Source organism: Typopeltis vanoorti, chromosome 16, assembly GCF_054136105.1.
Source record: "Typopeltis vanoorti isolate ZY-2024b chromosome 16, IOZ_Tvanoo_1.0, whole genome shotgun sequence".
NCBI classification, from domain to species: Eukaryota; Metazoa; Arthropoda; class Arachnida; order Uropygi; family Thelyphonidae; genus Typopeltis; species Typopeltis vanoorti.
This window is the reverse complement of record NC_143564.1, coordinates 86,532,145-86,545,891: the sequence shown is the minus strand read 5'-3', so window position 1 is coordinate 86,545,891 and position 13,747 is coordinate 86,532,145. Positions and strand designations below refer to the sequence as shown.

General features: G+C 33.6%; 2 protein-coding genes across 2 annotated transcripts in view; one reads left to right on the top strand and one right to left on the bottom strand.

Annotated features, from left to right (window-relative positions):
* aos (protein argos) overlaps positions 1-4,358 on the top strand; it is a 78,639-nt gene extending 74,281 nt beyond the window's left edge. Inside the window, exons 4-6 of the mRNA XM_090406600.1 lie at positions 1,463-1,636; positions 2,796-3,002; positions 4,146-4,358. Of these exons, the coding sequence (XP_090262726.1) occupies positions 1,463-1,636; positions 2,796-3,002; positions 4,146-4,358 (594 nt within the window). The remainder of the gene's footprint in view (positions 1-1,462; positions 1,637-2,795; positions 3,003-4,145) is intronic.
* LOC150098172 (elongation factor-like GTPase 1) overlaps positions 1-13,747 on the bottom strand; it is a 451,514-nt gene that overhangs the window by 113,551 nt on the left and 324,216 nt on the right. The gene's annotated exons all lie outside the window — the stretch shown is intronic.

The window sequence follows — 13,747 nt, the reverse complement described above, 5'->3', positions numbered from 1 at the left end:
GATTTAAATATAATTAAACAGATTAACATAATTTTGAATGTTTTTAATTAATGGCTCAGAAGTTAAAATCTGCAGATCCAAATTTTGCCATGTTATTTAAACTTCATAAATAGAGTAATACGCTACATTATAAAACAAAGTAATTTTGATATTTTATGGAACAGTAATTAAAAGTTTGTTCATCGCACTAGTATTATCACTTTACTATTTTCAATAATTCTTCAGTAAAATCAATAACTCAATCTTAAATACATTCGGTATTTTATTTTATAAGATCATTGCTATTCTTTCTTTTTTTTTTTTTTTTTTTTTTTTTGGCAGGGTTGATATGCTACAGTTTATCACTTTCAAATTGCTTAAATTTTATTTCTAAAAAGAAATATCTTGCAACATAAACTAAGAACGTGTGATTGTGACTTAATTGATCGGTCTGAGAAATTGAAATCTAAAATAAATAAATAAATAAATGAGTCACTGGCATTTTTACAAGGACCACCTATCTATTGCTGAAACGTTAAAAATAGAAGACCACATTAGGCGAATTGTTTTATTTTTAATCCTCTTGAATGTAGTATTCCAACAGCATTCCTATTGGAGGGGGGAAATAACTGGAATTACAGCCTAAGTAATGCCGGCATAATGGATAGCACTTCCGTCGCCAACTAACAAGCCGTAGATGCGATTCCCACATTGTGGGTATGAATGTCCGAATGCCATTTAGGTTAGTAATGAATTTCAATGTCCGGTGGAAGATCATCTTGCTTAATGGCGGCTGAAGTGACTTTAATACGTTTTGTTAGGCCACTAGAAAAGGCGTCTAGTTTATCTCATCATCAGCCTAATTTCTAATGTACGATAGGATTACAACCTTTCTTGGGGGTGGGATTCACATAAAAATTAAGACTATGAAACAAAGGTTCTCTGCAGAGACGTCGTGAGGAATTTTGGCGCCTATGGCCAGGAAAGAAAATTGCGCCATTCTAAAAAAAAAAACTTTAAAAATCTAAATTTTTGCATGCCTATGTAAAATTAGCGCCTATGGCCGGGGCCACATTGGCCATAGCCTCACTACGTCTCTGGTTCTCTGTTAATTGCATGTGTTCTCCGACGGGTTTTCCAGTTTTGTGGAACGGCAACGTCGCCACCGTATTTGAAGGATAAGTCATCTTCAGTTGTCTATGCCACGGAGGAAACCTACACGCACATACACGATCAATCAAACAATGCATTTTTAACCGGTCATACAATCGTTTAGTGAAACGCATTAATGAAATTTTTGTTCGCTAAAGCTAATACTGCCAAAATTTTGATAGTTGAAAGTAGCAGTAATTAGTCTGTATGATACATACAGTATCTGCATTCCCAAATATCGTAAATAGTATTTAAAGTAAGGTATTATAGAGCATATAATACTAGCGATGCATTTCCATACATTATAAATTTTTCAATATTTACATAACAGGTATCTGAAGACGATCTCCCACAGTGTTCCCCATGGGCAGTATGCAATCGAGTGGATACTTATTCAACTCCGTGGATTGAACGACAGTGCCGTTGTCCAGGAAAACACATTTGCTCAATGACTCTCGATTCTTATGATGGTCACACCATAGTAGACAAGTCCCGGCAATTCAAGGTAAATACCTAAGCTATATTGTTTATATTATAATCGTGGGTATCGCAATGTTCAAAATAAGTGCAAAGGTTTTCAAAAAAATTCCAAAGAAATTTTTTGAAAAGGAAGCCCAAGATGAATGAAATTTACAGAACTACGAATCGAAATCAATTTCTGTAGGAGCATCTCTTACAGAAATTAATATCACAAAATAGAGTACACCGGATCTCTGTCGCGAACAGCTCATCTCACAGATGCTCAACCAGGTTACGATTCGGTGACTAAGCAGACCAAATGAAGTGTGGCAATAAACACCCCGGTCTTCCTAAACTATTCATTAAACTGACGCTGTTCTGTGGGGTAATAGTTACTAGATGGACTGTGAGCATGCATGCATGGATGCTTCTAGTAGACAATACTTAAGCAGACTGTTGTTAGTGACATTTAATATGTCACTACTTATCTGAGAACTGATACATGTCAACAAACAACTCTCTAAAAAAAGCAATTAATAATAGCAGCTATTAAATTAATCTGGTTGTTGCCTTTTGCACTTTCAATCAGTATTCTTAGGCAGAGCTCCAATTTTGTGTTATCCTCAGCAGTTTACTGTCCACTGCTAAACGAAGGCCTCCACAAAGTGCTCCGTTCTGTCCTATCTTGAGCTTGTATCCAATATTCTCAATGAGGTGGAATCATATGGTAATCATCGCTGTTAACAGCAAGTCCCCTACAAACCGACGAAATAACTCCATTTGCAATATACCTCCTTATATTTTGAGACATTAAATTTTAATTTCCATTTCTCACTAAAATGAAACATCCAATTTAACTCTTGAAGCAACAGTAATCTTTTCTCCTTATTATTAATTACTCTTATCGTCTGAATTTGAGATTATCTTATATTGTCAGTTACATATTTGCATGTATATTGATCGTTGTATTTATGTAAAAAATAGAATTTCTTTTAAGTACATAAATAAATCCCTAAAGTAATATGAAAAATGTTTCTTTGGCTAAATTCTTGCAATCAAGGATCTTAGGTAAAAATAAATTACTTATCCGACAAAATCTATCATTTCAAATAACTATACTACAGGTTATTTTAGCGAATTCTTTAATACAATTATATTGTATTAAATTATAGCGTACTATTGTTTACTTGATTTTCTTTTGACAGGTATGCGAGCCTTTGAACAAACTCCCCACTTGTCGCTATTTCCGTGATGTTACGTGGACCTATATAAGTCATCCAGACAATACAACACAACAAATTGTCAACTGTGTTTGTCCACTTAACAGCGTTGCTTATATATTCAAACATCAAGCGTTTCAAACAGAAGAAGGAATTGGATATAGATATTCATTTGCCTGCTCTCCTCAAAGTGTAAGTAGTCTGAATTTTAAGCTCTAAAGAGATAATTCCGTATGACTCACTAAATTTAAATTTAGTAATGCTTTAAGAAATCATTAGGAAATGGCATAAGAATAAGAAACGGTTGCAAATCTTATTCTGCAGCGTTATTTAATCCTTTGCACTTGAAAGACTTACTCGACGTAAATGCTCTTGATGTGAAAACTGCTGGATCATTCTTAAATGAGTTGTATTACAAAATCGGAGTAATTTCTTAAAAAAAAAAAAAACTGAATTGAAAAAAGTTAATGTTAAAAATCGCTTAAAACTGATTTTTTTTTTATTACAATTTCAAAATGTGGTAATCATGATATGCAACTATTCGAGTTATGAAAACAAAATTGTCAAGAAATTTTAAAAATAAAACTTTATAATCATATGCCCATGCAGTCTGTACATTTTTATTTATAAATCAATGTTAATTTTTTTTTTTTTTGAGGGGGGGGGTTATGATGTCGCCTACGATTTTCCTACCAGTGCCTGCAACATTGGATATATTTTACTCCTGTCACCAATCAGGTTAATATGTCCCAAGATGGTAATTTTGTGTTCTTTAGTATTGAACTGGTTCTCAGTGATATGAAAGTAAATCTGATAATGGTAGTCACAAATGTCAAATACGTCGTAGAGCCCTTGATCAGGAAAAATTACATATAATAGCACATATGGTAAAAATTTCTTTACGGCAACCCATTTTAATGGCAATTTCGTATTTTATGAATGTATTCGATTCATGTATTAACCAGTTTTAAGCTTGATAAATTCAGTGCATTTGTTTGAAACATCTAGTTAAACAACTTTCATGAAATATAACTATCTAAAAATTCGGTTTTCGATCAACAGGAATTTTTGAATATCATATTCTCTCTCCGTTTTAAAATTGGGTGGAGCTATGTCCTACCGTTCGTACACACACGTAATATCTCAATCACTAGTTCTATTAAAATGCTCTGTTAGCTGCTCTTAACCCCAAACCCGGTAGTTGGTAGTTGTCAAATCGCCTTCAACTTCGTGACAAGGTATGCTATTTTATTTTATTTCATATTATTTAAGTTGCGCACAAGACAAAGGCCGGAAACATTTAAACACGCTAACGAGTTCTTTCCCTCCTTTTAGAGGTTGCGATGCCAACGGAAGGAGCCCTGTCGCCTATTTACAGTCAAGAAGAGGCCCTCAGTGGAGGAAGTGAATACCAACACGCTGTGCCAGTGTCCTCATGGCTATCAGTGTCCTCAGCACCACACAGAACCGTCGGTCATTACTGGCACGTCCTATCCCTTGGAACAGATTCGGACTTACAGCGGTTACTGTGCCCCGGAGCTTCAGTGATCTACAGTACCTGTTTCGGACAGTACGGCAGAGTGGCTGATAAACTTAGCTGCACGAAATGAACGTTAAAAAAACCACAGAGAAAGAAAAAAATATATGCAAAGGCTACTATAATAGGGTCGGTAAGTTGGAGGCGTTGTCCATGCCAAATGCTCGAAGTACGCAGTTTCTATTTACATGGCTGGAAAGATAACAATAAAATCTACATCGGAAGATGTAGATCTTATTTATGGGTGTTGCGGGAAAAAAAAAAATAACGCGGAACAAAATGAGGAAAATATGAATATAAAGTGCCCGCTCAATATTTAATTATGTATTAATTACAATTTAGTCCACAGTTAAACAGCATATTTACATTACTGAAAGAACAGTACTGATGTATTCCTAACTATGTAAATACACAAACTAAGTAAATCACCAATAACAGTTTCAGGAAGGTTAAATTTTGAATTTGCAAAAATAATTAGATAACGTATGCCTCTATAAAGTGACAGTTGTTCATCACCTGTTATAGGACCAATGTGTTCTGCTTTCTACGAGTTTTATGTACAATGAAGGGGAAAGAGTATACCACAGCATTCAGAAAATTGCCCAACTGAGAACGCAAATAATTACATGTAGGTAATTCATGCTCAGTTGTCAAGGGCAAAAATGTAAGATGGGACTAAACTTTTTTCAGAAAGATGTCCGAAAATATTTTGATCACCAAGTAATTATTTTGACCCTAATGACTTTTCCGACTTGTTTATTTGTACTAGAACAGAATCTGCCACCCAGATTTGACTGTTTGACTAATTTATCCCCTGCACTGAATTTTGCATAGCTTTCTCTATTGGACTATGAAGAAACTTTTTGATCCAAAATTCTGACCTCAATGGACACTAACAATCTCCCACAAATCCTTTGTGGTTTTTGGCCTATATAACAAGAATCATTTTGCTCTAATGGACAGTTTTATTTTTTCTTATAAAGATAAAAAAAAAACTTCAAGGCATTTAAAGTAATACCTTTATCGTTTTCAAAATCTTATTCTAGAAAGGTACTTCAGATTTATTTTTTTGTACATGCTCCTTATAAAATTTTATACTAAAAAACGTATAAATAAAGAGCGCTGGGAGAGTTAATTGACAAGAATTATTTCTAAATAATGCAATTTAATTGAAAAAGGGGGAAACTCAAAAAACTGTGTAAATTTTGTCCAGAGAAATGTCAAGTTGCTAGCTAGTATTCTATACTTTATGTTTGAACAAACAATGCTACGAAAATTATATGGATCTGAGCATCAGCATGTTCTTTATTTTTACAAAGCACAATGCTGTTAATCTCACCTATGGAAATGATGACAGATGTGATTCTTCTAAGCAGACTTTCTACCAAATTTTGATATATGGATAGTGGTCATTTGGCCTATTCCTCCATCAAAATGGCAATTAGTCTAATCTTCCACAAATGTACTGGGTTCAGGGCTCTGTGCTGGCCAATTTAACTTCTGCCCGCCTATTTCCTTAAACCACTCAAAAATAAACAGAGCAACTTTTTTACCTCTGAATTTTATTAAACTAATAATCAATTTTTATTAAATTGATTATTAGTCTGAGGTTATTCAATTTCTACATTCCTGTTCCTACCTCACCCAAGCAGTATTTTATGTATTTTGGAGGATGCCCCTTGTGTAATTCTCTCTCTCAACAGCAATTCACATCATGTTCTTCCTGGAGATTCTGGCCTTACCTGCTGATATTTATGAACTCTCATTTCCCTGACTTAACACTCTCTGGCATGCAAGAGCTATCTCATACTTTTTTGTCTCCTACTCCTCAAACATCACAAATTCCAATCCTCTTTCTATACATTTGTTCATCATATTATTCACTATTATTGCTTGTATCTTCCATTCGCTTGTAATTTCTTCTAAGTTAACAGCAAAGTCATGCACTGACTGTTTACATTAATTATAAATTAAAATTATTATATTATTTATATAAATGTCCAACAATAATTTAATGGATACCGTGAAATTTATTTGAAAAATGGAACAAAAAAAAACTTGTCAGAAAGGTCATCTACTAAATTTAAATGTACATTAAGACTATGACAACAACCCTGATTTACATTATGTTTCTATATTAATTCAATGTGCTGATATTGAATATATTAGTAATTTAATTTGATTGAAAAAGGCTAAGCTTCCATGGTGATCAACAGTGATGAACTGCTATTTTTGACAGATAGGTGAATCTTAACACATTCGATGAGGAGGTACAAATTGTGAATTTTTATTTATTTTGTAATGTTATGCACTTTTATGTTTTTAAGGAAGAAAGTGAGAGAACTCTTAAAACAGTCTGGATTGCTGTTAGTGTATTAAGATGACACCTGAGAGAAGTGATCAGAATATAAAAAAATAATTATATAAAAATGAATTAGTATTAGGTTTATCAGCTAGCAGAATGTTTTCTTTTCCCCCTTTTGTACTTTTACTGTGTCTTTCCAAACCTCTATTCAAATGAATACTACTTCATTTGCTGAAACCTGTAAATTTGCATCATGAGCTGGGTAGTTTTATATTTACTGATTTACAAAAGGAAATGCTGATGTCAATGTTTAACAAAGTTATAGATACATTTTTTATCAGTATTTCTATCACATAACTTATATCACAAAGAATTAATGAAAGATTCATCTATGTCAAAAGAAACATTGTCATAAAATGTGCATAATATGCTCATGTAAGTAATTTGTAAAGTAAAAAGAATGTAAATAAGGTAACATATATAGGGTGAGAAGAAAGCAGCTGGAGTTAATAACAGAAACTTGCGGTTTGTCCATGTGCCATATTGGTAATCTATCCCGGATAAACATTTTTACAAATGGTTTTTTAACCTGTATATAGTGCATGAAGATGACAGAAAGGTGGTTTGTGAGAATTAAAATTCTGTAATGTAATATTTCATTTTATTAATGTTCTGTGAACTCAATACTTTTCACAAAAGTATTAAAATGCTATTTGAAAAAAATAAAATCTATAATGTGTTTAAGAACCATGACAAATCGGAAGATTTCTCCAATAAACTTTTTTGTACTAAAATGAGGTGAAGTCGTATAATCTGCAATTTGCAAATTTGTTAAATAAAGGCTTTATGTATATTTCAAATTAATAGTTTTCATATCAAAACATCTAACAAATACATGTAACATTTGACAAGTAATGAATGTGCTATTGTTCTTCATATAATTTTTTTCTTTTTCCCTAGTTTTAGTGGCTGGACTTGATGTAATTATACCTGAATGAATGTAGAGAGTTAGTAAGTGATACTAACAAATGGTTTTTAACTTACCAGTGTAACTGATGAAAGTGAAGGTGGGCATTAAATGTTGTGTACAGTTGTAAATTGTATATAGCAGTTAATTAAAATCAATTACGGTGAGATGTATGTTTGTCAATTACTACTTTTGCATGTATAGAAAAATGATCCACCAGTAATAACTTAAATGGTCATGTGATTAAATTTTTGTGCATATTTAACAAATGTTTTAATAATACCTATTCCTCTCCTACCAAGAGAAATCAATGAAACTGAAATTTGCAGGACTTAACCAACTGCAGATATTAACTTGGGGTGGAAAGTAATTAAAACAATTTCTTTATTGTTTCACACACATCAATTAATGATTATATAATAGAGCACACAAAATATTTTGGATTCCAGAAGGACATGTCTTTACATATAAATTCATATTTTATTTATTTCAACAAAGACTGCAAATACTTAAGTTTCCTTAATTTTGAAATAGTACAATGAATGATATAAAAGTGACTGATATAAACTAGCATTTGATTTTAAATTTTAATAAATACATATGAAGAAGGGCAGCAGAGGGGATGAATGAAGAACAATTAGGATAAAGTAAATGAAGCTAGCTGCTATATGTTTAGCAAAGAAGAAAGCAGGGTGATAACAATGCCACTTTTCTTAAACAACAGTTATGGAAGCATCTGCAGAAGTTGCATGTAGTCAAACTGAAAAATTTGTATGAGGTAGAGAAATGTATTGGAAGACAGATTATTGATTAATCAATATATTCTCTAAACAGAACAAGAACAGTATTGGGTGGTTCAACATTTGGGTAACTGAATAAGGAGTTCTATTGAACAATCATAAAAAATAAATGTGTCACTGTCAAAAAAAAATCTCCAACAAAAATCACACAAAAAAATTGCAAAAAAGCACTTCAGATCCATTTCACCAAAATCTGAGCCCTAATACAAATATTAATGATGTTTAGTAGGGATACGCCAAAGCAGGATTTTGTTGAAGCACATTGCATTGAATTTTATAAACGAATGTTGTGGGGGGGGGGGGGAATGCTCATCACAAATTTTTATCGATTTTTAATGTTTTTTTTTTTTTTTTGTTCAAAACATTTGTTTATAAAATTTAATTATGCTTTCACTCCATATTCAACACTTGGGGCAAATTGGAGAATGAAGAAAGATTCAAATACTTCACCTATAATAAATTTAGTTTAATCCTTTATCCAAGTGTGTGCAAACAAAGTTTGCGCCTGAAGTTTGCAAGGAGTTGCCCAGTGTCATTGGATTGCCAGCTTCTTTTCTGATTGTTCACTGTGATGATTTCCTCTCAAAGATGGACTCCAGCTATGAGAACAAAGTTGGATCCTTGCTCATGCTTTTCCTCCTAAACATTGATAATCTACTCTCATTAATCTCAAATCCTATCTATAGTATTGTGAAAATTTAATCGTTACATTATATCTATAGTATTCAAAGGAATCAAGTGTAGCATGTCATTAGCAAAATATATATTTTGCTAATGACATGCTACACTTGATTCCTTTTACTCATTCTAGAAACCTTGTAGTAGTACTCAAGGATTCAAGCTTGAAGATCTTCCATTACTAACATCTCAAATGCTGCCATTCTCAATCATTCAAGAGGATGAAGATAACCTAGCGAATTTCAATGTTATAAAGTGCCTCCATAGTATAATTGGAAGAATGAAGGAATCATGTGCACTTCGACTAGGAAAAAACTGAGTTCAATTCTGGTTGTGATGAGAGGAATCTTTATATGGGCTTTTTCAATTGAAGGTGAATTAGCCGATCTTATACAGAGGTAGCAGAGTTTTTTTTGTCCTTGAAACTCGAGTTTTTCATCTTGCATACAAGCAAATTGGCCATGAGAACACACAATTTACAGGTACAAAATACTGTTGCTGGTAGGCAGTAGATGGTGTTGTGCTAATATGTAGTTATTATCATTATATGATGCCTCCAGGGAGTCCAAGGACTCATCGAGGGAGGGTACCCACTCCACAAGTCTCCGTCTCCATCACTCAATCCACCAACTACAACGAACCACATCTACACCAATGCCATCTACTGCCCGACACCACCACTAGTATTTTCAAAGTATTTTCACAAACATCCATGCCCATGACAGGATTCGGAACCAAGTATCAGAGCTCAGAATGGGTGAAAAAAATAATGAATAATGAGAATAAGATCACTGACTAACTGTTCTCATTCAAACAGGATGCACACACTACCCGGTAAGATGTCAAAACGGTACATATATTGTTATGAGTCAAAGGACTCACCAAGGCAGAGCTTATTTACACACTCAACATCTAATGGCAGTGTATTCCATTTGCTACTCACCACAGTTTATGGGGATATTTATATAGATTTGCATGGATGTAACGATGTTCAGGAATAAAATAATATCTGAAACAAGCCCTGGATATCAAAAGATTAGATACATTAAAAATAGTCGGAGGATTAATTTATCTCAAAGTGCTTTTGATAATGTTCTAATCTTGAGCAAAGATCAATTTTTCTCTCGTGGACTGACCTTCACATCTAGTCTATCCTATCATAATCATATCTATATCTTTCCAAGCCTCCAGAAAAACCTCGTACTTTTTTTTTTTTTTTGCTTAAAACTATCCTTCTCTTATGTAGAACTCCTAATAAGTTATAAATCCTAAATCAGTCCAATCTTAGATTACTGTTCTTAAATTTGGGGCAGTGCATTCTAAACTCCCTTAAATTTATAAACTATATTTTCTTAACAGATGAACCCTCCCTCTCTTTAATCGCTTTCTCAGTTACTTTGTTTCTGCATTATCTATTTTTTTTTTTTTTTTTAAAGTAGTTGTATAGGTGCTGCTACCACCAAACTGGATACCTGCTCTCCTCTAATCATGTAAGAACATGAGTAGTTGCTTGTTAACATCCATATTCAGCTCAACTCCAAACTTACTAAACCAATATCTCATTTTCTTTCCTTCATTCCATCTATCAATAAATTATCTACACGTAAACACAAGAAACATTATTTATTAAATATACTGCCATAACTAACTAACTGGCAGTATATTTAATAAATGTTTCTTGTGTTTACATGTAGATAATTTATGATACTATGGCACAAGTTTCTCTCAAAACTAGAATCTGTCTATCAATGTTCTTCCTAACAGATTCCTTTTTCACCCCAACTATTTACCCAAACAAGTTGCTGTTGTGTTGTATGTTTTGTAACCTCTGATGAGCAGTATTAATATAAAAATAATCTACAGAATAAGAGAGTATTATCAGAGCTCAAAATGGGTGAAAAAATTTTTTTATTTTTTATTATTTTTTTTTATGAGAAATAAAACAGAGATAAGATTTACTAGCACTGTAGTTTATATATTCAAGAAAAAAATAATGAACAATGAGAATAAGATCACTGACTAACTGTTCTCATTCAAACAGGACGCACACACCACCAGGTAAGATGTCAGAACAGTACATATTATTGTTATGAGCAGTGGTGGCTCGTGGCTTGAAATCGTAGGGGTACTGCAACTTTTGAAATATACAAACACACTATAAGTACAGTGTATACGTGTTTGGATAAAATATCAAAATTATGGTAAAAATTAAACATGAAAAAATATTGTTTATTATCGATAAGTTTGGTTTAATTCAAAATTACTTAAAATTAAAATATATTCTTCTTGTTTTGTTTCAAAAAAAATATTGTTTATTATCGATAAAATTATACAGTTTAGTATAATTCAAAATTACTTAAAAATAAAATCCATTATCATAACCCCAATAATGTTCTAAAATAAAAACTATAACAAATGTTATGTCTTTAATTGTAACGTCCAAATATTTAAAGAGACGAAGTAAACACGATAAGCACTACGAACAGTGCCGCATATACTAATAGCTTGCATCTCAGTGCTGCTAGTGTCTTTCACCCTCCTAAGTGATACAAGATGGATTTTTATTATTTTTTATACAAAATAAGAGAATTGTATAGGATTGTTGATGATAAAATTAAATACCACAAGCAAATATAAATAAATTAATAAATATATTTATACAGTGATATCTTGGCTAACGAGTGACCCTGCTAACGAAGATTTTTTTCGCTATTTTTCGGACTCGGCTAACGAACGTATTAGTGGATGTGCACGCTAACATAAAGCAGCAAACACGAACGGCCGGGCCATTCCAGGAGCTTATCTTTTCCATCTGTATATGTGTGTAACAAAGAAATGAGCTGACAACATCAAATAGGAGAGACCCACCAACCCGACTGGATTGTTTATGTTCGAGACAGCGAGAAGTGAGATGCCTCATACCAGTGTCAGTACGGTGCACGCACTGTGTGGCTATGAATGCGAGAAGTAAGTGTGATAGCATTTATTCTTTACTTGGCTAAATTCTACCATGGGGGATTAATTTATAATTAGTAAATTCTATTCTTATCTAATTAAATAAATAATATGCTATATGTCATATTTCTTTTATATTTTTCAGAAAAAAATCTTGACAATGGGTCCAAAAAAAGTGAGAGACAAACCCAAGGGAAGCAGAATGTTGCTCACAATTGAGCAAAAGAAAGAAATAATTTCAGCATATGAAAGAGGAATCAGAATTGTGGATTTAGCAGTCAAGCATGGCATAGCATCACCATCAATAGCTACAATTTTGAAGGAAGAGGGGAAGATTAAGGCAGCTTCAGTTGCAGCTGATGTCAAAACCTTGGCCTCTCAATCCCAAAGAAGTTCTGTGAATGAAGATATCAAAAAGCTTCTGATGATCTGGATAAATGAGCATCAAATGGCTGGTGACACTATGACTCAAGAGATGATCTGCAGCAAAGCCAGAATGATTTATAAAATTTGAAGAAAATGTGGCAGGACACAGTACAGCAGAGGCAGAGGATGGTTTGAGAAGTTCAAGAGAAGGTCAGGGATCCACAGTGTAATTAGACATGGAGAAGGAGCCAGTGCAAATAAAGAGGAGGCTAAGAAGTTTGTTAGAGAATTTCAGGAGTGGACCATCATTCATGGATACAAGCCAGAACAAGTGTTTAATTATGACGAAACTGGGTTGTTCTGAAAGCAAATTCCCAAAAGAACTTTCATCATAAAAGAAGAGAAGTGTATGCCAGGGTACAAACCCATGAAAGATAGAATAACTCTTTTATTTTGTGCTAATGCAAATGGTGATCTCAAAATTAAACCAATGTTGGTCTACCACTCTGAGACACCAAGAATTTTCAAGAAGGAGAATGTTGCAAGCCCATGCTTAGTGTTTATTGGAAGTCAAACACCAAGGCATGGGTAACAAGAAGCATATTCACAGAGTGGATTGTGGAGATGTTTGGGCCCACGGTGAAAAAGTACCTAAGAAAAGAAAAACTTGCCTGAAAAGGCTGTGCTTCTTCTGGACAATGCTCCAGGGCATCCACCTGGCTTGGAAGAAGATTTGGAGGTAGAATTTAACTTCATCAAGATAAAATTTCTTCCTGCAAACACCACATCTATCTTGCAACCCATGGACCAACAGGTCATATCAAACTTTAAGAAATTGTATGCAAAATACATGTTCCAAAGATGTTTTGATGCAACTTCATTTACCAGTCTGACTCTGAGGAAATTCTGGAAGGATCATTATCATATCCTTCATGCTATTCAAGTCATTGCCATGGCATGGGACGAAGTGTGTCAGTTAGGACACTTAATGCTGCCTGGAAAAAGTTATGGCCAGATTGCTGCAAGATAAGAAGTGCTGTTTCCAGTGTTCAAGATGGATGCTGCTGGGGCTCTTGCTGCTGAAAATGTTGACATTGTAGATAAGATAGTCTCCTTGGGCAAAGCATTACATTTGGAAGAAGATGTAGAAGAATTAGTTGAAGAACACTCAAAAGATCCGACAACAGAAGATCTTGAAGAGTTGAAAAAGCAACTGAATCAGGAAAGAGACAAGGAAGATAAAGAGTGCTCATCAGAGGAGGAGGACAGCAATAAAGAGGGAAGAATGCAACAGGTAACATTAAAAAATGCTGCACTACTGGGAAGAGT